Source organism: Halichoeres trimaculatus, unplaced genomic scaffold (assembly GCF_033239565.1).
Source record: "Halichoeres trimaculatus isolate MK-OKI-2021-1 unplaced genomic scaffold, fHalTri1.1 fHalTri1_scaffold_15, whole genome shotgun sequence".
NCBI classification, from domain to species: Eukaryota; Metazoa; Chordata; class Actinopteri; order Labriformes; family Labridae; genus Halichoeres; species Halichoeres trimaculatus.
In genome coordinates, this window is record NW_027437193.1 from 1,267,946 (window position 1) to 1,293,101 (window position 25,156).

At 42.4% G+C, this 25,156-nt stretch overlaps 1 protein-coding gene across 1 annotated transcript in view; it reads right to left on the reverse strand.

The window, feature by feature from the left end:
• Positions 1-24,780, reverse strand: part of LOC141804205 (GTPase IMAP family member 8-like) — a 30,314-nt gene extending 5,534 nt beyond the window's left edge. Inside the window, exons 1-3 of the mRNA XM_074688531.1 lie at positions 24,165-24,780; positions 23,122-23,738; positions 4,945-5,788 (exon numbers count right to left, since the gene is read on the reverse strand). Coding sequence (XP_074544632.1) covers positions 4,945-5,788; positions 23,122-23,738; positions 24,165-24,780 — 2,077 coding nt within the window. The remainder of the gene's footprint in view (positions 1-4,944; positions 5,789-23,121; positions 23,739-24,164) is intronic.
• Positions 24,781-25,156: the final 376 nt, after the last annotated feature.

Sequence of the window (25,156 nt, forward strand, 5' to 3'; positions counted from 1 at the left end):
GAATTTGCCAAACTTCCAAAAATATTTCAAAAAGAAATGCAATATCCTGATTTTTTTTTTAATTTTATAACTTTTTAAAATAAAAAAAAGTCAAATTCAGAAAAATTAATAAATTTGCAAAGATAACAAAAAAAGTCTCTGAGTGATTTGTGTGTTGGAACCCCTCTCTGGTGGATTTCTCCACTAAAATTGTCTGTTCTTTGATCATTCGTCCACCTGCTGACGCCTTTCATCACCTCACTGATTTCCTGTGAAGCTGGGAGTTTTTTAAAAACTGACAAAGTGAGTTTTTTGGTGTTGAGTACAAATCATTTTAATCTGCAGGGTTTCCGTTGCCAAAATATGTGCACAGCAGCATCTGTTCACAAAACACCAGCACGCTTAGAGCTCCCTCTGGTGGCTGAATGCAGTATAGCTCATACACCTGCCTCCTTTATTCTGACAGTGGGGTCGTGGAGTCCAAAGTCTTCATCTACAGGAGGAGGATCAGGGCCAGAGGGGATAAGGTCTTTATAAAAAAGGATTATTCTTCCGTCTTCTTATTCTTCTTTGTTTGGGCCACAACAATGCCATTTTGCGTGCCTTTGCCTTAAAAAAAATGCTAAATGACCTAGCCACAAAATTCAAACTCGGCGAAAAATTTATGATTCCAATGTCTGAACAAAAATTCATCCCCCCCTCACGCCCACTAGGGGCTTAAAACTGCAGCCCCTTGGTCTGCTTTCAGCTACAGCTCTGAAATTTGGTGGGTGTAACAAGCATGCTCACATGAACAAAAAAACTCTTATGACTATCGTCAATTCTCAACACGAACTTCGCTATTACCACGTAAACATGGGATTTTGACGATTTCTAGCCTACGCATTTGAACGAACTAGTCCTAGGGCTTTTGTCACAGCAACTCCAAACTTGGCATGTGTATACTAGACACATTGAAGATTAACAATCATAATACAATTTACAGAATTTTTTTTCCGTTTGGCTAGGACACGGGCTCAAAGTTAGGCATTTTTCAACTTTGTCCGATCTGCACCAAAATCAACACACATGTTCAGTGTTAAGCCCTGGACACAGCCATGTCATCATTTCCCCCAGCAAGCACAACGCCTCCTGATGGCAATGGCCTGAAATTGCCAAAATTACGTTTATAGGCTATGTATTTCAATGCAGTTCTCCCAGGTTTTGACTTACATGAACTCCAAACTTGCCTTGTGGAAACTACACACATTGAAGATGAACAGTTGCAATACAATTGTTATCATCTTGTATGCCGTGGCCACAAATGGCCGCCAAAGTTCACCATTTTGCTACTTCATAAAAATCTTAATAGCTCTCTTGTACAATGTTGGATCAGGCACAAAATGCACACACGTTACCTTTCCCACCCCCAACACATCCATATACTTCTTTTCATCTAACAGTACAGCGCCCCTTACTGTTAACAGGAACTCATGTCTTTTACTCTGTCATTTATAGCCTCTTCATTTTTTTGCATTTTCTGTTTCATTTAACTTGCAAATGTCTGTCACGCCTTCATAAAGCATTACAAATCAGCTCATGTCCTGAAGGTCAATGCTGTGTATATGCCACTAGCTTCACCTCGCTAATGTCAAAAGACAGCAGGAAGTAGTACTAACTCAGTCATTTAAGATGTAATATCCTTCAGACTTCACACACACCATCAAAGTCCGTCCCCTAACACTTCTATAACCTCAAATCTCTACTACTGCAATAACGCCACCCTCTGGAAATGCATGACAATATAAGAACATTCATTTTAACATTTGCTCCCAATTTTACACACATGAACTCTCTCCCACTCCTGACTGCTGTTTACATGCATCACAGAAATGATGCAGCTCCCCCTATTGGACACTAATCATATCAACTAGGATTCCAATGTACCATGTATGCTTGCTGGCGGGGCCAAACCTCATCCATACACATAGCTCTTGGCCAAGGCACATTTTGCTGCACTTAGGCTGCTTGGAAATTGCCCCAATACGGACCATTTTCCGCGGGGCGAGGGCCCGTCATTGCTGCATGCAGCTATATTTTTTGTTATTTCCCCTTCAAGTGCCTTGATTGATTGATGAATCTGACTTTGCAGTATTTTGGCTTCACTTATGGAGACTTTTTTTTTCCAACCAGTATTACACGGTAAAATAAGACTTTGACCAGTTGGGGCAAAAAGAAGTAGTTGTGATGTGGTGACTGTTGGGATCAGGAAACACTGATCTGTAGGAAAACTAGAAAAGCAATTTCTGAAGAAATTGGGCTGTGAATGCAGAATGCTGAAGCAGCTTGCGCTGAACTGCTAATGCAGAATGCTGAACATGAATAACTGAAGGTATGTCTGAAAATTGTTGTAAGAAGTTCTGAAAAGCTTGCACTCAACCTCTAATGCAGAATTAGCCTGCCATTAACTCTTGGATGAAAGGAAATGAAACATTTATAGAAATAATGACCTTACTGAGGGATAATGCAAGTCTGATCTCTTAAATGCTGTTCTAATGTAATCCTGTGTGTCCTGTGTGTGAGTTTTTAACCATGTAAGCCTGTAGGCTGAGGCCCATCTGAAGCCAGATGTTGCCATGGTGATCATTGTTTACCAACTGATATCAGAGAGCTGGTGGAGTCTGTTGATTCCCAACACATTTCCACTGAAATCAGGGTGTCAAACTGCCTGCAGTTCTAACAAAAATAAAATGAATTATCATGAAGCATGAATCAGTGTAATCTAAAATTGGATTTAAAAGTTTGAATGGCTGAATCAGTGTGTGTGTGTGTGTGTGTGTGTGTGTGTGTGTGTGTGTGTGTGTGTGTGTGTGTGTGTGTGTGTGTGTGTTCAATCATGTAAACTTGTCCACTGCCAGATGTTGCCATGGTGATAACTGATAAATTAACACACACATGCGTGTCTTTGTTTCTGGATGTTTTGATGAGTTAGTGTAAACAGCTGCATGAGATGAAAGGTTGTCATGGTGACGTGTTGGGCTGCAGCTGTGGAACTTTTCTCTGTTAATCTCAGGACATTTGTTGGCAAAGCAAGAGTCCAAATCTCCTGTCACCTTACCAAAACTGTAAGGGCTAGAACAAAAATAAACACACAGTAAAAACCCCAAGACCCTGGGGAAGCTGCCTGTGTTGGTTTCATGTCTGAAGACCCAGAAATGTGTCCCTGATGGTGAGAGACAAATGAGTGAAATTGAACTGATCTCTGAGAAAACCCCTCAGGAATTAACATGGAAGTACATTGTGTGCTGGTGCTGACTTTGCCTATCAGTTAGCCATTTTGTGAAAAAGTGCTCCATCCTTTTTCTTTAAAAACCACTTTGTCAGAAGCAGGACAAGCCTCCCTACATTTTGACATATAATATGCCTATGTGGGGCAAATATTGTGACCAAGAGAGCAGTTTACCCAGAAACTTTGCAGGTCTTGTTTCCCCCTCTCCCTGCTCTGTCGTTTGAATCTCCCAGTCTGAGCTGAAACATTCCGTCCAATACACACCAATGTTAAACGGCTCGAAGAGCTGAAAATCATCATGACCTTTGAAGGGTCATTGTGGCTGAAAAAAATGTCCTGAAGGGAGAAAATTTAGAAAATTCTGCATTCATCTCTATGGGACTGAAACCACGTCAATCGTTGAATATCTCTGAAAATATTTGTGAAAAGTGTCTGAAAAGTCATGAGTCAAATGAGTCAAAGCTCACAGACAGGTGAAAAAGAGGGAGAGAAAAAACTTTATCATCTTCTCTGATGTTTCTTGGTTTATCTGAGAGCAGATCAGACAGCAGCAGACTGTGCTCTGACTGTCTCATTGAAACACATGGGAGTGTGCAGATGGAGTGGATAAGATGGAGTGGATCATCAGTGATCTGTTACTTAGAAAAAAAGCTCAGGAACATGTCTGTATAAACCTCCAATGTGAGTTATTTGTCTCATTTTTATATAGAGATGTTCATTTTTAATATCAAACTAACAGTTTGGACACAATCTTTTTTTTATCTTTCATTTTTCCATTTTTAAAACCAGGACAAAAAAACATGTTTTTTCTGTTTTCTGTTATTCAGTTTTGGTTTTAAAACAGAAAAACAAAAAAACGAGTCAGTTTTATCGTTTTTTAAATTTTGTTTTGAAACAGAATAACAAAAGAACGAACCATACACGGATTAACAACGTTTCTCATTTTATTGACATTCTTGAGTTTAATTATATGAAAGAACATGTTGTTAAAGCAGTTTGTTTTTTATTATAGAAAGCAATATGAAAGCCACCATGATAAAACTCAGAGGTTCTGTTGAGGTGAGGTTGGTGTTAGGAGCAGACTTAGAGCCCAGAAGTGTCTGATACTAAGGCTCCGTCAGGGCCTTGGTATCCTGTCTGTATGGAGGAGGTATGGTGGAGTAGTTAGTTGTTGAGTACGAAATTGACCTAACAGAATCAAAGCACAAGCCTCATTAATGTTCCCCATGTGTGAGTCCAGTTACAAATTGTTTTTGTTTGAGTCATTAGCAACGCTGTGTGAAATCCTGCCCAACCTTTCCTTTAGGATCATTTCAGATGATGATCAGACTCCAACATCATTTCATTTATTTACAAAAGGACCACCTACAGTTGATAGTTATTAATGTCACTATTTGATGAAATGGACCAGAGTTAGCTCAAAGTTAATTTACACCTGCATTTAAAATGTTAAAGGTAAATTGGTCAGTGTATCCCCAAATCACTCAACTTTCCCCTAAGCTGGGGCAAGTTGAGCCACAAGACAGCTTTTTTTTTAAATGGATCATATTTCCATTGCTTCTATCAGCTGAGTTAGGTAAAATATTTAGTCAAAGAGAGAAGCTATACCTCCAACTACACCTTTAGCTGCACCTTTAACTGCACCTCCAATTAAAGCCACGGGACTATTTTTCTAAAGAATGATCTAAAGCGAGAACGCTTCTTCTCTGCTCCCATCCTCGCCATCATTTCATGTTGCTGAGACAGTTGTGCCCTTTGTCTTTCTATTTCCCTGTCACGCTCAGCTCTGAGCTTCTTCTGTTCCTCCAGGTCATCCTTTGCTTCTTTTAATTTTTGATCATATTCTCCCTTTATCTCCTCCTCCAGCTCCATCTTCTCTTTCTGCCTCTGCTCCTCTGTCTCTCTCAGGATGCGTTGTTTCTCCTCTTCGATGGCTCTCTCTGCTTCCTGGAACATCTCAGTGGTGTAGTGACTTCCTCCGTTTTTCTCTGTGATGTTTCTGATCTTGCTGAGCAGCTCTCTGACCTGAGCTCCATCCTGCAGGTCGTTGTTAAAGACGTGGTACTGCCCGTTGCATTTAGCCACCAGCTCCTGCAGATCTTCACTTTCACTCAGGAACTCCTCCATAGGTTCCCCTCTGAGCTGGTCACCGTGGGTAAAGAGAACCATGCTGTATCTGTTTGCCCCCTCTCCAAAGATCTTCTGAATGTCCTGCACCGTCTTCTTTTCTTCCTCTGTGAATCTGCCCAGTCTGATGACGATCAGGAAGACGTGAGGTCCAGGAGCAGCAAAACACACACACTGACAGATATTTTTGTTGGTTGTTTCTTTATCAATCTTTGTGTCAAACAGACCAGGAGTGTCGATGACTGAAACCTTTTGTCCATCCACCGTACAGTCAGCCTTATCACAGTCCTTTGTCACAGACTTTGCGGAAAATGTTGATTTGAATTTCTTTCCTCCCAGGATGGTGTTTGCTGTGGCGCTCTTCCCAGCTCCGGTTTTTCCCACCATCACGATCCGGATCTCCTCGTTATTAAACTTGATTGGTTCTGATGAGATGGACAAAAAAAAAAAAAGAATTTTCATTTAGTGCTTTATGAAGTCATTTATGAAGTCATTTATGAAGTCATTTATGAAGTCATTTATGAAGTCATTTATGAATCATGAGTTGGTTGTTGGTGTGGAGCAGAGCTCCCTGGTTTGGCCAAATGTCCTGTCTGCTGATCTTGAATCACTGGTGGAGTTCATGGTTTATATCTCAGACATTGTTCTTAGACAGGTGTTGTAACGTTGTGTATAAAATATTTGCCTCCTGTTTCCTCATTAGGGTCAGGCATTCAGTTACAGGGATAAAGATACAACAACTGAAAGACTTCATAAACAAGAAGGTCAAACTGATTCAAGAGAAGAGATAACAGTTTGAAAATTAAGCTTTGATGGAAATAAGAACTTCAGTTTTTAAAATCAGATTGTGTAACACTGACTTACTGTATCTGGAAGACATGGCTTCAGCGTTTGATTGGTGGGGAGCAGATGTGCTGTTACTGTGAAGAAAAGACAGAAAACAACAAGTTAAGTTTGAGCAGTGAAGCTTTTTACACCAAAGGTTTCTCCAACAAACAACACCTGGTTGACATTATGAAAACTGCATCTGAGTTTGACTTTATATAAACCAAGCCCACATGGTAAAAGGAGACAGCAGAGTTTCTGTGTTTGAGCACAGCGTTGTAGCTCCTCTTTCTCTTTCACCATGTGTTGTGTCCGGGACACAGAGGTACCGGCTCCTTTTAAAAGATATTGCAGTTCAGGAAAACAGTAAAATTGTCAGTTGGAGATAAATTTAAAACACCATTTCCTTTCAATGGGAAGATGACTATTTCACTCCTCTCAATATTATCATATAAACGTGAACTGTGTGTGGAAAAAGTGACTATTTCATAACAAAGATGTTTATTTTCAACAGGATTACGACCATTCAGCTCGTCTCGTGGTACAAATAATCATCAAACTCCGGTCTACCCGGTCCTAAATCACACGAGAACATTGTCATAAGCTCATTTTAACACCCAGATCTGCGCCAGTCCCCTCGCAAGATTGATAAATGAGGTTCACTGTGTCTACGTGACTCAGTGCTTTTTATGGTTTTATCACAGATGACTGTAAAAAAAGACCAACGGGGATAATTCAGTGTATGTTGACCTTAACATGGATCAGAAAAATTAATCATTGAATGAGTGAGTGATGCTGTTCCTCTTTGCCCCACAGGCCTGACCACCTGTGGCTCAGGTGCTCTGCTGGGGGACAGACAGGAAGGTCCTCCAGTCCATCCTTCCTCTTATAAACTACATCTGATCAACATTATGAAGACTCTCTGAGTTTGGGTTATGGAGGTTTTTATAAACCAAGCCCACGGTAAAGAGGTAAGAGCACAGTTTCCATGTTTGAGGACTTTCAAACAACAAGTAACTGAATAAAATAACAAATAATAAATGAATAGGATTTTTGTTTAGCAAACATTAAAAAAGATGAGCTGCAGTTTTTCTCCCGTTAAACAGAACAACAAGTTTGAGTGTGATTGAAATCTCCCTGGAAAATATTCAGTTTGACAACAAGTGAAATTAAAAAACATCAGTCTATCTGAACATATCAGAGTGTAGACCAAAGAGTAAAGGTTTCTATGGAGGAACTCACATTCAGTGCAGGAACAGTCGCTGTCAGAAGCCCAGAGATCAGCATCAAAGTGACAGCTCTCACCAACCTCCAGTCCTCTTATTGACGCCTCAGATTAGTGGCTCCTCCCATTCCCTCTTCAAGACGCTCCTCCTCCTCCTCCTCCTCCTCCTCCTCCTCCTCCAGAGCTGCTCCTCACAGCAGCCGCCCCTTCAATGGGAACGTTAGGGCGTGCTCACTGCCTTCTGAGCCGTACCGTGCTGGAGTCTGCAGCTTCTTTCAGAGCTCAAACACATTTTCAAAAGACAACTTTCCATGTTTCTGGACCTGAACGGAAACATTGAATAATATTGTGGCTTCTAAAAGTCAGACATCACAGATCAATTGATCAATCTATAAACGAAGGATGTGTAAATTAAATCTTTAAACTCTGCTGTTTTACTTTGTCACATCCACGATGCTGAATCACTGCAGTGATTTCCTTACAGACAAGTTTTTTTCTGACTCTCTTTAACGTCACTTTTCCAGCTGCCAAACAACGCGGCGTCATTTCTTTGTACCGTGGTTGATATGATATCAATGCCATCTGAGCCGTACCGTGCTCAAGCATGATTGCCCCCCCCCCCCCTGCAGCGCCGTTCCTGGAGAGCAGGGCCAGATATGAATCAGACTTCAGCAGGTATCACACACATGCATGGCCCACCTACGTCATGGTGAAGCTTCTGTTTCCACACAGCGTAATCTCATCAGTCCTGAAAACGAGACACAGAGAGCGCTGCTACAGCTTTAGAGACTTTTGGGTTTATGATAAGTGGTTTGGTCCTCTAACACCATGTGATTGTTTCCAATGATTGTCGAGCGGAGCGGTCACAGCAATCATACCTCATGGATCGACCCTCATGTCCTGCTTGTGCTCGAGCATGAAGTGAACGGTGCTGAGCACAGCTCTCTGAAGCGTGCCAAAGCAGAGAAGTGAATCGTGCTACACATGGCACAGTTGTGGTCACACTGAGCAAATGAACTGGGCTCTGGGGCTGAAGGGTGCTACAGCACGGTACCGTTTGTTAGTGTCACCAAGTCCTAATATTTGACTTTCCACATGAAGCATCAGGACTTGGTTTCAGAGTCCTCCTAATGCAGGACTAAACAGAACCCAAACAGGGCACAACTCCTGGACTGGGTAGGAGACACTGGACTTTTTAGTAGAGGCATAACAGCTCGAGGAAAACTGGAATGAAGTTGCTGCGTGTTTTTGGATCAGGGGAATCCCCAGGCCACCCCATCAGGAGTTCAGTAGAGGTCACCTCGGGACTACGGGAGGTGGTTTACATGAAAGGACTCATTTCAGACTGGATCAGGGTTTCAAGGTTTGGCTTGGAAGTGGTTTTGGATCTGTTGCTCTGATAGGGGAGAGGACGTCCTGCCTCGGCTTCTCTGAATGAAAGGGTTACCCTGCTGAAATGTTTGGTTGTCATGGGGTCTGAATGATGGTTGCTGCTTTAGGATCTGCAGCATGAGGGTTAGAAAGAAGCCTGTTCAGATACGGCAGCAGCCAGCGAAACACCACCATGAGGATGGTGGAGACTAACCAGAGTCACAGCTTCTGAAGGAGCCGTTGATGGAGGACTTTGAGCCGGATGCTTCCTTCTCCAACAGCTTTAGATCCTGATCCTGATCTGATGAGCAGATTATGACATGTATGTATACGTATATCAGACTAAACTGGGATGACTTCTCCAGGTCTTCTTCTGTGTCTGAGCAGCTGTTTCAAGGAAAAGAAAAAATAGAGACAGTCAATATCACTATTTTAATTTCTTTCAATGATTATCTGTGGTTTTCTGTTCTCTGGTGGCTGTTAAAGCTAAGTTTTGTTTGTTTCAAAACATCCCAGAATATTTAAGTTCATTCATGGTGTATTTGGTTTTGGTTTAATTGGATTAAAAAGCAAACCTGAAATGACAAATGAGAAATGTCTCTGAATCTGACTGTCCCATGCCTGCAGTCCAGCAGCATTAATCTGTCCCGCATGTGGCCAGTCTAACCAGGAAGTGAACTGAAACCAGGAACTAAAACTTGGAATTGTTGTCCACATGTTTTGGTGGTAAACTCCATCTTCAGATGACTTCACCTCCAGTGTGGAGAAGGTGACCTGTGTGAAGCTGTGTCTCTGGGTGTTATGTGTTTATGTGGAGTCTTTATTAAACTAAAAATACACTTGATGATAAAAACACAGATATGAAGATATGAATGTAGAGGCTCTGTGGTTTCTGAGTTAGTCTCATGTTTATCTCCACATCAGTGATTACATTAGTGTCCCGTCCTGTGAGCTTCGTCCAGGATAAGAAAGACCAGACAGCGCTGAAGAAATGTTCATGAGGCAGACTTTTATTTTATATAATTTCTCATAAAAGTTTATATATTGTTTCAATGAAAAATAGAAAAGAAGTTCCTGAAGAAATTGCACTGTGAATGCAGAATGCTGGAGCAGCTTGTGCTGAACTGCTAATGCAGAATGCTGGAGCAGCTTGTGCTGAACTGCTAATGCAGAATGCTGGAGCAGCTTGTGCTGAACTGCTAATGCAGAATGCTGGAGCAGCTTGTGCTGAACTGCTAATGCAGAATGCTGGAGCAAGACTCTTTCTGTGTTTCAACAGCTGCCTGAATCAAATCAAATCAAATCAAATCAAATCAAATCAAATCAAGTTTATTTATAAAGCACTTTTCATACATTAAAAGAAATGCAGCACAAAGTGCTATACATGTTAAAACAGTCCCCGCCCCCCCATTCAAACTCCACCCCAAAGCACCACCCACCCACCCACCCACGCACACACATATACACACACACACACACACTCACACACACACACACACACACACACACACACACACACATACATATGCACACACAATACATGATTTTAATGTGTAGATATAAAATCGTGTGGCTGAGTACAGAGGAGCCAGGTCAGGAAACGCCAGGAGGCCGACTGCACTGGGCGGCGTCCACAGTCTAAAGCCAGGACGCCTCCACCCGGGCATGCCTCGCTACAGGACCAGCAAGGGGCCCACTGCAGCAAAACGCTGCTGCAGACCCCCACCTGGCCAAGACGACGCCCGCCACAGACAGAGACATCCCAGCCAGAGCCAACAGCGGCCCCCAGTGCAGGCAGCCCCCTGCTGAGGAAACACTGGAGATATGGAGTAGAAACATAAAACTACATAGCTAACAATCATAAAATGAATAAAACAAATAAATAAATAAAACACTAGTAAATGAAATAAATAGTAATAGAATAAGAGTAACAAGTAAAAAGGCGAGATTATATAAATAAATAAAATAAAAAAATAAATAATAACAGATAAAAATGTGGGATTAGTTAAATGCTAAATTAAAAGGGGGGTCTTGAGTCTACTTTTAAAAATATGAACATTCTCTGCAGCCCTGAGGTCCTCTGGCAGGCTGTTCCACAGACAGGGGCCATAATGTTGGAAAGATGCCTCACCGTAAGTCCGTGTTCGAGCTTTAGGGATTATTAAGAGGCCAGTGCCAGAGGATCTCAGGGTCCGCGAGGGTTCATATGGTAAAAGTAGTTCTGAAAGATAAGAAGGCCCCAGACCCCTAAGACATTCAAAAACCATTAAAAGAACCTTGAAATCAATCCTAAAACACACAGGGAGCCAATGCAGTGATTTTAAAACCGGGGTAATGTGTGCCCGCCTTCTGGTCTTCGTCAGCACACGTGCTGCTGAATTCTGTAATAATTGTAAACTTGAGATGTTTCTTTTTGGAAGACCAGAAAGCAGGGTGTTACAATAATCAATACGACTGGAGATAAAAGCATGCATTAGCGTCTCTGTGTTAGCCTGGGAGAGAAACGGGCGGACTCTGGCTATGTTCTTTAAGTGATAAAACCCTGTTTTAGTTACATTTTTAATATGAGGAATAAAATTGAGCTCAGAGTCAAAAATGACGCCCAGATTCTTAACCTGATTGCATGGAGTTAAAGACAGGGTTTGGAGTTTTGAAAAAAGTTTCTCTCCCTGAGCCTTAGGATCAATAATTAAAACTTCAGTTTTGCCCTGGTTGAGCTGTAGGAAGTTTTCTGCCATCCAGGATTTAATGTCTAGAATACAATTAAAAAGGGCATCAATGGGCCCTGTGTCATCAGGAGACATGGATATATACAGCTGTGTATCATCAGCGTAACTATGGAACATAATACCATGCCTCCTGATGACATCTCCTAGTGGGAGCATGTATATATTAAAAAGTATGGGGCCTAAAATTGAGCCTTGGGGAACACCACATTTCACTTCATGGGTCCTTGAGGAGCATGAACAAGGTCAGATTACAGGGTCACTCTCCAAAGCTTAACAGCAGTTTCCCACAATGCAAAGCGTGACCAGTATGAGTACTGCCTTCATACATGATGGGAAACTGAAGCTGTGACATTCAGGAATTCACAGGTGTGTCCTGACAGATACCTTCACCTGAGTTACTTTCTCTTTCCACCTGAGTCACCAGGTGTTTACGATTGTGTGGTTTGATTCAAACCCAACATGTGGCTCACACACCTGCTTGTCTTGATTTTTCTTTTCATAAGGCAGACATCTTGAATATCCAGTCGTCCCATGACCTGCTCACCCCTCCCCTCAGCGTTTACAAGAAACACCACCTTTTCCTCCAACCGTCCAGAAACAAAAGCCCACAGGGAGAAGCCGACTCTCTGGATTGTTCTGATTGACCGGGGCGGTTCACCTGTCAAACCATAACGCAGGTGTCCTAAGGCAAACTCAGGGAGGACGGGAACCTCCCGTGGAGTAGAGGGGCAAAAGCTCGCTTGATCTTGATTTCCAGTATGATTACGGATGGTGAAAGCAGGGCCTCACGATCCTTCTGACTTTTTGGGTTTTAAGCAGGAGGTGTCAGAAAAGTTACCAATCTCTGGATTGTTCTGAACACCAAAGAATTCACCCACATTGTGTTGCAACATTTTATAGACATTCTTGAGTTTAATTACATAAAGGAACATTGTGAATTCCTGAATGTCACAGTCCACCACCGCTATAGTCCACCAGAGAGACCTCGCAGCCGCTCTCCAGACAGCTTCTACTCCCCAGAGAGGCATTATAGCTATCCTCAGAGATATAGCGACACCCATGAGAGACACCGTTCCTCCTCTCGTGAGTATCAATGTCAGCAAGGACGATACGACACCCCCCCCCAAAGGACCATCACTTTAGAAACCGGGGCCCGAGCCCCATTGGTGGTCTGGAGCGGTCATACAGGGGACCGACGCCAACACTTCCAGACTGTAGTCATCCAAACCCGAGAGAATTCTCAAGACTGAGAAAAGCATTAGATAATATCCCCCCTGTGGACGCCACTGAGAGGTTCAAATACCAAATCCTCTGTGACCATCTCAAACTGGAAGAAGCCCTGTTGATAGCAGACTCCTATCTCAATTCCCCATACCCAGATACAGATACCATGGCAGCCCTCAACCAACAATTCAGGCAGCCACACCAGTTAGCACCACAGAGCATCGCCGAGCTGATGGATGGACCCAATATCAGCAGAGGGGACATCAAAGCATTTCAGACCTTCGCACTGAAGATCCGCTCTCTGGTGAGCATGTTGGAGCAGCTAGGGAGCAAAGGTCGAGTGGAATCAGAGTGTGGGTCACACGTTTCCAGACTCCTAGGGAAGCTACCACACCACCTGAGATCCAGCTTCCGCAGGTTCATCCACCCTCAGCAAGTCCCTATTCCTACCCTGCTCAATCCGTCTGACTGGTTGGAGTTTGAGATCCAGGTGCAGGCTGACATATCCAGGTACTGCTCCTGATAAGAGACCAGCACCAAGCGAGAGCTAGCTAGACCTGTCAAGCCCACAGGGAAGTCGGCAACTATTCTGCTTGGGACTGAGCATCCTGTAACTAAGGATAAGACCCAGACTCCTGCCAGCCAGTAAATCACAGAGTGGATTTCTGTTGATATTCACAATAAAAAATGGAACGGATTTGATAGTGAAGCAGTTGGAAGAACGCTGGAGCAGATTTGCACCCATACTTTTGATGGCAAATGTGGGGGGGTCGAGACAGTTTCCCACAATGCAAAGTGTGACCAGTATGAGTACTGCCTTCATACATGATGGGAAACTGAAGCTGTGACATTCAGGAATTCACAGGTGTGTCCTGACAGATACCTTCACCTGAGTTACTTTCTCTTTCCACCTGAGTCACCAGGTGTTTACGATCGTGTGGTTTGATTCAAACCCAACATGTGGCTCACACACCTGCTTGTCTTGATTTTTCTTTTAATTAGGCAGACATCTTGAATATCCAGTCGTCCCATGACCTGCTCACCCCTCCCCTCAGCGTTTACAAGAAACACCACCTTTTCCTCCAACCCTCCAGAAACAAAAGCCCACAGAGAGAAGCCGACTCTCTGGATTGTTCTGTCTCCTCGTGTCAAAACGTGAAAACCAAAGAATTCACCCACATTGTGTTGTTACATTTTATTGACATTCTTGAGTTTAATTACATAAAGGAACATTTTGTTTAAGTAGTTTGTTTTTTATTTTAGGAAACAGCATGAAAGCCACAATGAGACAGCTCAAAGGTAAATAAAAAGAATTCAGTCCGTTCATAGTTTCTATTTAAAATCAGCTCTTTCCAGTGAAGTCTTCTCAGGCACTGATGAACACATGTGGCTTTAATTGTCTCTACAGTAACACAAACAAAAGGCATCACATGATTAATTCAAGAGGAAGTATGATACATTACAGTGTCCTTATTATAAAAACTATAGGTGAACAAGGCGTGGTGAAGAAAGGTCAGTCCATCGTCCTTTGTGAGAGCGTCTCTGAATCATCTTGACGGAGCTAATGGACAAACGTCTCCTCAGGTCTACTCAAGCTAAACGTGACTGAACTTTAGGTCTAACTGGGTCAAACTGTGAGGTGGGGAGCCGTGGTCTGAGCGGGTCAGACTCCATGGGGGACACGGTTGGGACTAAAGCTGCGTTTCCACCAAGCGGTACGGGTCGGTTCAGTACTGTTTGGGACGGTTTGGGACAGTTAAGTCTGATCCCGTTTGCGTTTCCACAGCAAACTGTGCCCTCTCATGGTGGGCGGCGTGTAAGCCGCATGCCGGAAGCCACAGCTGGTAAACAATAGCGCGACGCCGTAGCAGCTTACCCCGCTATTAAATCCAACAAAGAAGAAAACTCGACACAGTAAACAAAGAGCACGGATGGAAGACATGCAGCATTTCGTCCTCTCTGTGATTTTCATGTAACTCTCTGTTACAAAGTGCAATCAAGCTTCGTTTCAGAGAAGTCTGTGAGCCGCAAGGAGAAATGCAGCCGCTGTCGGGGTGAGTGACGATTCTTTTGACCAATCAACCGTCTGCAGTGTGTTGCTCCACCTCCTGAGAGCGGATCGGTTCAGTCTGGCACCCATATGAAAGGGTCCCAAAAAAGTGGGACGGCTCGTCTCGGTTTTTAGGGATCCGTCCCGGGATGAGTCTGTGGAAACGCCGCTAAAAGCGCACCGTACCGAGACGAACCGACCCGGACTGCTTGGTGGAAACGCGGCTTAAGTCTCAATTAAGTCCAAACCAGCAGTCCCAGCCAGGGCCGTAACCAGGGTTTCAAAATTGGTGAGGTCCAGACCTTGATGCCCCAACCCACACCCACACCCTAACCCACACAAACTTGTGTTATAAAATCAGTTTTGACCAGTAGTAGCCAAAAGTTCCTTTATATTAGACTGCATATGATCATACAGTGTGAAATGATGGAAGTTTACTTTGGGTTGTTAGTGTAACAGTAATGGACATTTGGGCAAATGAGGAAGAGAGAGATTTTCTGTTGTTAAGACTTTAGAAACCTATTCTCATTGAGACATTGAGATGAGAGGGGGAAAAAATCCCTTTTTATCAGTTTTTGCACAATTCACACCAAAATGTCACCTAAAATAACAGATACATTGCCAACTCTATCTATCTATCTATCTATCTATCTATCTATCTATCTATCTATCTATCTATCTATCTTTCTGCAAAGGTACATATACATACTAAAAAAAATAGTAAAGGCCCACATTACTTTACTGTGATATGATCTGTAAATGTAATCAATGCAATTTTAAGCCATTCAAGTAAATATATTAATAAACTATACCAGGGATGTCAAACTCGTGCCATGGAGGGCCAAGAGGCTGCAGGTTTTCCTTCCAACCGAGAACTCCACCAGCTGGTTTCAGTGATTAGTCCCTGCTCTCTGCTTGAAGGTGAGGTAATCAGTGGAATCAGCTGGTGGAGTTCTTGGTTGGAAAGAAAACCTGCAGCCTCTTGGCCCACCATGGCACGAGTTTGACATCCCTGAACTATACATTTTTTAGAAAAAAAAATCAAATGTAAAGTTTGGTATTATATTGGTACAGACCAGTCAATGACATCCACTGATTCTTTTATTTACAGCATTATTGGTTGTTTCAAAGCCAGAAACTCTTAGCAGATTCTCTCACCTTTTTGACATGTTTTGGAAACAAAACAATGTGTTTTAAAAAAAACTGAGACAGTCAGTTCTTGTCATAAAAGAAAATTCCACATTTGATAGGAAAAATGGAAATGCAAACTAAATCAGTATTGTCAACATATCAAGTAAGGATTAAACAACTCGAAGCGTGCATTAGACCGTTCTAAGGCACAAAGTGGAGTGGGAACACCACGACGCGCTGCGGAGTGGTGTTACTCCGCAGAGTGCCTTAGAACGGTCTAATGCACGCTTCTGATTTTTTTTAATCTGCTTATACCATGGTCCCACAAACTGTAAACTTTAAAAGAAATTATGAATAATTTGACCAGAGAGAGTGATGCACCACATGTGCTCAGTTGTTTGGTCTGAGGTTTTTAGCGCACTGGTGGGACAGGAGGAGAGAGAAGCGGAGCTGTCTGCAGCGCTGCCTTTCATCCATAACGCGTACGCAGAGGGACAGAGGTGAAACTGTTGTTGTATCAGCCAATAATGGCCTGATCTCACATCAATCACTGAGAAAACAACAGTTTGATACTGTATGAAAATGGCGTGATGTGTTATTTTTAAAGGCATTATTGAACTGGCTCGAGTGGGTTAGTGGAGTGCGCAGTCAGCTGACCTGGAGCCTTTCAGTTTCACTTTAAGCCTTGTTGTCTGTTGTCTGGTCTCTGGGGCTCTTTCTAATCGTCTGTTGGCATCCTCAGTGAGAATGAATGTTGTAATCATCCAGATAAATATCACACGTTTGAAAATTATCGGGGCGGCTCCGACGAGTCTGTGAGACGATCGTTGGGCTAAAGATTCATCTGTCAACCGCTCACACTAGAAGATAATCTTGGCTGAACGTCGGGGCTGATTTGAGTCCCCGACCAGATTTCTTCCCCGATTGTGGGGAGGACTGAATCCGGGTTAAATCAGGGCGAGAATCCCGTAGTGCGAGCCAGGCTTTATAGAGACGGGGCCCAGTAGGAGCGCATGCTGCTCTCACATGCGTTGAAATGTGTGTGACGCGTTGCTATGGTAACGCGCACAGCGGAGTGATACAATAATGATTTAACTTGCTGAACTAACTGTCAACTGGCGTGCATTGGACCAATCTAAGGCACGCCAGTTGACATTGGAATTCTCAGACCATGGTACAATAAAAAAAAACTGTGTTTTAACTAGTGAGCTTTAACTTTTTGAACTGTATGCTTTGAGTATGTTGCTACGGTTACCTAACGGTTAGTCCAGTCCAGCACTTTTAACTGGCATCGGGGGGAACTATCATCAGGCAATTTAACCAGAACGTCTTTTACCTGTTTACAGTAGGTTTAAACCCAGTCTGAATCAGTATTCACACAGACCATGGGATAAAATGAAATGAATTAAATCCTGCTGAAATATTCTGCAGGTTTGGACCTCAGATCAAACCCCTGGCTTCCTCCTCCTCTTTCTAAAGAGTGATATACTGCTGTATATGCACAGACCGAAAATAACAGACCTGTCTGCATGAAGGTTTACAAGACACTATCAGATCATGTTGGTCAAAAACAGCTGAAGGCTTCATTTACAGCGGGCCGCTTGTTGGTAAAATAATAAAGAATCTGTCACTCACCTCACGGTGTCGTTCTCTGCTTCCTGTCAAGCGATTTCAGAGTCACTGCGATTACAGGCTTCATCAGATAACTTCCTGCATGCCGCGGTTTCAAAATAAAAGCTCCCCTGTGTTTATATGTTTGATGCGCCGATTGGGGCTCATTTTTTTTTTTTTTTTGTCGAAAATTTTTACCAGTATTGCAGTATTGGTAAAATAAGACTTTGACCAGTTGGGGAAAAAAGAAGTAGTTGTGATGTGGTGACTGTTGGGATCAGGAATCATTGATCCGTAGGAAAACTAGAAAATGCGAATGCAGAATGCTAAAGCAGTATAATTGTAACGGAAAATGGATTTAGGAGTTTGAATGGCTAAATTAGTTCAAGAATTAAAGAAAAGAATTTAAAATTGAAGAAAAAATCTAGGAAAATAAGGAGCTGACTCAGGGAAATGGAAGTCAAATGCTGTTAAGAGTGATACTTTCTGCCCTGTGTGGGCCCATGAGATGAAAGGTTGTCATGGTGACGTGTTGGGCTGCAGCTGTGGAACTTTTCTTTGTTAATCTCAGGACATTTGTTGGCAAAGCAAGAGTCCAAATCTCCTGTCACCTTACCAAAACCGTAAGGGCTAGAACAAAAATAAACACACTGTAAGAACCCCGAGACCCTGAGGAAGCTGTCTGTGTTGGTTTCATGTCTAAAGACCCAGAAATGTGCCCATGATGGCGAGAGACAAATGAGTGAAATTTAACTGATCTCTGAGAAAACCCCTCAGGAATTAACATGGAGATATATTGGGGTTTTTTTTTGGACTTCTCATCACAGTTGGCCATTTTGTGAAAAAGTGCTCCATCCTTTTTCTTTAAAAACCACTTTGTCAGAAGCAGGACAAGATTTCCTACATTTGGACATATAATATGCCTATGTGGGGCAAAAATTGTGACCAAGAGAGCAGTTTACCCAGAAGTTTCCCAGGTTTTGTTTCCCCCTCTCCCCACTCTGTCGTTTGAATCTCCCACTCTGAGCTGAAACATTCCGTCCAATACACACCAATGTTAAACGGCTCGAAGAGCTGAAATGCATCATGACCTTTGAAGGGTCATTGTGGAGACACTATGAATGCTAGGAAAAATTTGAAACCCACTGAATGAAGCCAAAAGATAGCTGAATATTTTGAAGTTTGAATGGAGTTTGTAGCTGAATGTATGACTGAATGAGAAGGGTTTGCAACAGGCTGAAAAAATGTCCTGAAGGGAGAAAATTTAGAAAATTCTGCATTCATCTCTGTGGGACCAAAATCACGTAAATCGTTGAATATCTCTGAAAATACTTGTGAAAAGTTTCTGAAAAGCCCAAGCCCACCAAACCCCACTGAGACACAGGTTTTGAAGTTTGAACGGTGAAAATCGGTTGAAGTTTGTAGGAGCAGTAGCGGTCCAAAAAAGCGGGCGGAAGAAGAAGAAATTTTTTTGATCACTGCATTCACAGCATATAACTTATTGGAAACAGCTCATTACATGTACAATCATAGCCTAATCAACAGTGTTGGTTTGAATGATGATGATGATGATGATGATGATGATGTTGATGATAATGAGGTGAATCTGTAAAGTTTGATATTGAGTGATAAAAGGTGGGAGAGAAATCAGAATGTATCTGCAAGCTTTAATTCACCACTTCACCCACTGTTTCCAAATGGCTCCAAAATGTTCATCTGCAAGATTCAAAATTGATTGGTAAAAAGAAAGGATCCTGGTGTCGTCAAGACGTTTGAAATCTCGCGGTCATCTCGCAATGACCTATTTTCAGAGGCATCAAATCTCGTTCTAGGAAATCAGGAAAAAATACAATATCTCATTTTTTGAAAATTCAGGGGGTGAAAGGTCTTGTTCTCAAATTTATTATTGTAACGGACTGTTCCAGTTATAAATGTTTCTGTCTGAGGATGTGTTACTGTTAACATGAGTGGTGTGTGTGGTTGAGAGTTACAGGGTTCAAGTGAACGCACCATGAGCTGGGCGGTTCTCCAGATTATGCTTCTGTGTGTGGTGTGTGTAGGTTGAGGAGAGAGAGATGAACGGCGCTTGTTGATGCAGAATTCCAAGAGAGCTGAACTGTGGTATTCTTTTGGCGTGGTTACGGCCGACAGTAGCCGGTTTGGGTTTCCCATTAAACCGTTGACTGCAAACCTCTCAGAGCCTCATTTGTGGACGCTACATTATATTAAATGTAAGTATTAAATCAGGGATCAGCATGATATGTCCCCTTTAAGTTTCAGCTTTTGTTCTAGTAATAGTATGCAATATACTGATGTGCTTTATGAAAGTAACAAAAAAAGAAGTCCAGAGACAATGTTTACATGAAATCCTACTTGATACTGCAGTACAGGTAGGTACTGATAGGACACTGTACAAGACAAAACACTTTGCTGGCCCATCATAAAATAGCAGTAGTAAAATGTAAATAATGTCTCTTGAAAACAAACAGATTTCTTACTGGAGTCTTAGAAAACTCTTTTTTCAGTCTGCGAGACTCTTTAGCTGCTGTATCCTTAAGGCTCAGTGTTTGAGCCCCCCCCCTTCCAATGAGTCATGACCAGAAGATCCATATATGATGACCTCATCAATTCAGCAAGTCCTGGTGCTGAACATAGTGGTTTGATCAGTTTACAGAGAGGTTCAGGGATTGCTACAACATATGAATATGTAGAGATTAAAATACCTGCACATTTAAAGGTGAGGAGAGGCGCTCATTGATTGGTGAAAACAGCGCTCGGCTGTGTTAAACCCACTCACAGCTTTTCTCCTCCCCTCTGGCATTTAGGGAGGCGTGGATGAGCTCCTCCCCTCTGGCATTTAGGGAGGCGTGGATGTGCTCCTCTGCTCCTCTCTTAGCACTGCAGGAAACTCTCAAAGTGCGCTGGTCACACCCTGTCCACACAGCGAGGGCTGGTGCAGGGCAGGTGCGCCTGCGTTTGTGTCTGGTCTATGAATTTAAAGCCCTGATCAAAGTCATGAAACTGATCAGGGCACATCTGATTAACCAAAGAGCTTCTGTGGTGGTGAAAGTCTTAAGGCTGACGTGAAGAGGGGCTAAATAACAGGAATAAACCAAAAACATGCTGCACAATGTTGGAGAAGGTCTCATAACATGATCTGGTGTTTTCACACCTGATGTCACAGTAAGTGAGCCAATATTGAAGTCATTAAAGCCTATATTTTATATCTTATGATCCTAAAGGCAGCTCCTTTACCAATAAGAGAGCGCTGCTGATGAGAAATTAAGGCACAAAGCCGTTACACATTAAATGAGTCAAAGCTCACAGACAGGTGAAAAAGAGGGAGAGAAAAAACTTTATCATCTTCTCTGATGTTTCTTGGTTTATAGCAGATCAGACAGCAGCAGACTGTGCTCTGACTGTCTCATTGAAACACATGGGAGTGTGCAGATGGAGTGGATAAGATGGAGTGGATCATCAGTGATCTGTTACTTAGAAAAAAAGCTCAGGAACATGTCTGTATAAACCTCCAATGTGAGTTATGTGAGGCCTGAAACCAAAAGGTTTAACACTCCCCTCTGTAGGTAGGGCCAGGTAAAGTTTCCTGTCTTTGTAAGGCCAGGTGGGAGCAATCAGTGCCTCCCTTTGGGAGCTTGGGAGAAACTCTCAAAAATAACAAGATTCCAGTCTGAAACCTAATGTGTTGTTGTAAATTTAGATGCTGGGAAGCTTTTAACGGATGAACTTCAACTGTAAGGCGCCTGGTAGGCTTATGTACTGTAAGGTAGGCTTTACATGAGGATTTCCTGGTTGTCATTATAGACTGAACACTAATAATGCCATTCATTCTCTAGGAGTTCTACTATTGCCCCCCCCCCCCCCCCTTCCTGTTGAGCCAGAGTAGCCATCTTGTTGGTTTCCCTTAATCAGGGCCCAGATCAAGCCAGGTAATATAGCTGGGTATGGTAAAGTAGGAGGGTTATCATCCTCTGAGGTATTTTAGCTGTTTTGATTATGATTTTCACTTATGTTTCTTTAATTTCAGATTTAATTGCCAGACTGCTGTTTTGCCTTCGTCGTCTTTGTGTTGCAGTACTCTGCTTTGTTCTGCTTGGCTCAATTTAGCCAAGCTTAGCTTTGGGCCTAAGCCAGTCTGTTTGGACTGTTTGTTTGCTTGTTACACTACTGTACAAGATTTAAATATTTGCTTTCAGGCCAATCCCTATCAGGATTCTAGTTCTCAGAGTAAAGCATTTTTCTGTCTTTTGTGTATTAGTGACCTGCTTCTGTTGGAACACTTGTTGTTTTCTGTCCACAACTGACCAGTGTAGCACATGCTACCTTTTTGTAATACTGGACCAACTGATATTTTCCTGGTTTTATTCTTTTCCCTAACAGAGGCACAAGCTGTGGGGAGTACCCGTGGGGTCCACCTAGTGGTGTGCGGTGTGGTAGGTCTGGTGGTGGTCACCTGGATGCAGTGGATATTTCACAGTGTAGGTTTGCAGTGAGTATTGCAGTGCCTAATTGCAGTTGGTCCCTACATTGAATTTGAAGTGAGTATTACGGAGCCTGATTCCAGTAAGTGTTTAAAGGGCCTGTTTGTAGTGATCAGTCTCAGCGTGTCAGTTCACGAGGCGTTCACTGGGTGTTCTTGTGGGTGGACATAGGACCTCCCCACAGTAGGTACCCTGTCTAGGTTCTGTAATTTAATTGAAACTCCTAGCCTCTTTCTTCTTAAATAGCTAGCGTTTTTACTTATTTTTTTATCAACCTTGTGGAAATAAATTATTGTTCTAACTACCTGTGTTTTCCTTTCTTTCAGGCATTTTAAACTTTAGAAGTACATGAACATAAACTGCTAATAATAAACTCAATTCGTGAATCAAATGCACGTCTCCGGCTTTTCCTCGAACCTCTAAATTTTGTTTAGTGTCGACACATCAAAGAAAGGGCGCTTCCAGGCCCAAAGGTCTATTGAGACCCTATGTGTATTTAAGGGTGTGTTTGGTCATAGTTATTTGTCTAATTTTTATTTAGAGATGTTCACATTTAATATCAAAATATCACACAAACAATTTGGACACAATCTTTTGTTATTTTTTCATTTTTCCATTTTTAAAACCAGGGCAGAAAAACTTGGTTTTTTTTTTCTGTTTTCTGTTATTCAGTTTTGGTTTTAAAACAGAAAAAACAAAAAAACAAGTGAGTTTTTTCGTTTTTTTAAAAAAAATTTTGTTTTGAAACAGAATAACGAAAGAACGAACCATACATGAATTAACAAAGTTTTTTATCATTTTATTGACAGTCTTAAGTTTAATTACATGACAGAACATCTCCGCTTCGGCTTCTCTGCTTCCTTCCTCGCCAGCACTTCATGTAGATGAGCCAGTTCTGCCTTTTGTCTTTGTATTTCCCTGTCACGCTCAGCTCCGAGCTTCTTCTCTTTCTCCAGGTCATCCTTTGCTTCTTTTATTTTTTCCTCATATTCTCTCTTTATCTCCATCACCAGCACCATTGTCTCTTTCTTCCTCTGCTCCTCTGTCTCTCTCAGGATGCGTTGTTTCTCCTCTTCGATGGCTCTCTCTGCTTCCTGGAACATCTCAGTGGTGTAGTGACTTCCTCCGTTCCTCTCTGTGATGTTTCTGATCTTGCTGAGCAGCTCTCTGACCTGAGCTCCATCCTGCAGGTTGTTGTTAAAGACGTGGTACTGCTTGTTGCATTTAGCCACCAGCTCCTGCAGATCTTCACTTTCACTCAGGAACTCCTGAATCGTTAGCTCTCCGAGCTGGTCACCATTAGTAAAGAGAACCATGCTGTATCTGTTTGCCCCCTCTCCAAAGATCTGCTGAATCTCCTGCACCGTCTTCTTTTCTTCCTCTGTGAATCTGCCCAGTCTGATGATGATCAGGAAGACGTGAGGTCCAGGAGACGCATAACGCACACACTGAGAGATATTTTTGTTGGTTGTTTCTTTATCAATCTTTGTGTCAAACAGATCAGGAGTGTCGATGACTGAAACCTTTTGTCCATCCACCGTACAGTCAGCCTTATCACACTCCTTTGTCACAGATTTTGAGGAAAACGTTGATTTGAATTTTTTTTCTCCCAGGATGGTGTTTGCTGTGGCGCTCTTTCCAGCTCCGGTTTTTCCCACCATCACGATCCGGATCTCCTCGTTATTAAACTTGATTGGTTCTGATGAGATGGACAAAAAAAAAAAAGAATTTTCATTTAGTGCTTTATGAAGTCATTTATGAAGTCATTTATGAAGTCATTTATGAAGTCATTTATGAATCATGAGTTGGTTGTTGGTGTGGAGCAGAGCTCCCTGGTTTGGCCAAATGTCCTGTCTGCTGATCTTGAATCACTGGTGGAGTTCATGGTTTATATCTCAGACATCGTTCTTAGACAGGTGTTGTAACGTTGTGTATAAAATATTTGCCTCCTGTTTCCTCATTAGGGTCAGGCATTCAGTTACAGGGATAAAGATACAACAACTGAAAGACTCCATAAACAAGAAGGTCAAACTGATTCAAGAGAAGAGATAACAGTTTGAAAATGAAGCTTTGATGGAAATAAGAACTTTAGTTTTTAAAATCAGATTGTGTAACACTGACTTACTGTATCTGGAAGACATGGCTTCAGAGTTTGATTGGTTGGAAGACATGGCTTCAGCGTTTGATTGGTTGGAAGACATGGCTTCAGCGTTTGATTGGTTGGAAGACATGGCTTCAGTGTTTGATTGGTTGGAAGACATGGCTTCAGTGTTTGATTGGTTGGAAGACATGGCTTCAGCGTTTGATTGGTTGGAAGACCTGGCTTCAGCGTTTGATTGGTTGGAAGACATGGCTTCAGCGTTTGATTGGTTGGAAGACATGGCTTCAGCGTTTGATTGGTTGGAAGACATGGCTTCAGCGTTTGATTGGTTGGAAGACATGGCTTCAGTGTTTGATTGGTTGGAAGACATGGCTTCAGTGTTTGATTGGTTGGAAGACATGGCTTCAGCGTTTGATTGGTTGGAAGACCTGGCTTCAGCGTTTGATTGGTTGGAAGACATGGCTTCAGCGTTTGATTGGTTGGAAGACATGGCTTCAGCGTTTGATTGGTTGGAAGACATGGCTTCAGCGTTTGATTGGTTGGAAGACATGGCTTCAGTGTTTGATTGGTTGGAAGACATGGCTTCAGTGTTTGATTGGTTGGAAGACATGGCTTCAGTGTTTGATTGGTTGGAAGACATGGCTTCAGTGTTTGATTGGTGGGGAGCAGATGAGCTGTTACTGTGAAGAAAAGACAGAAAACAACAAGTTAAGTTTGAGCAGTGAAGCTTTTTACACCAAAGGTTTCTCCAACAAACGACACCTGGTGGACATTATGAAAACTGCATCTGAGTTTGACTTTTTACAAACCAAGCCCACATGGTAAAAGGAGACAGCAGAGTTTCTGTGTTTGAGCACAGCGTTGTAGCTCCTCTTTCTCTTTCACCATGTGTTGTTTCATTTAACCTTTCTTTATCGGACGATGCAGGGAAATGAGAGGAGACATCACTGGCTCACCCCGAACATAACAACATTTCAGATCAGTAACTGAATGTCTAGAATAGGCAGATCTTCATC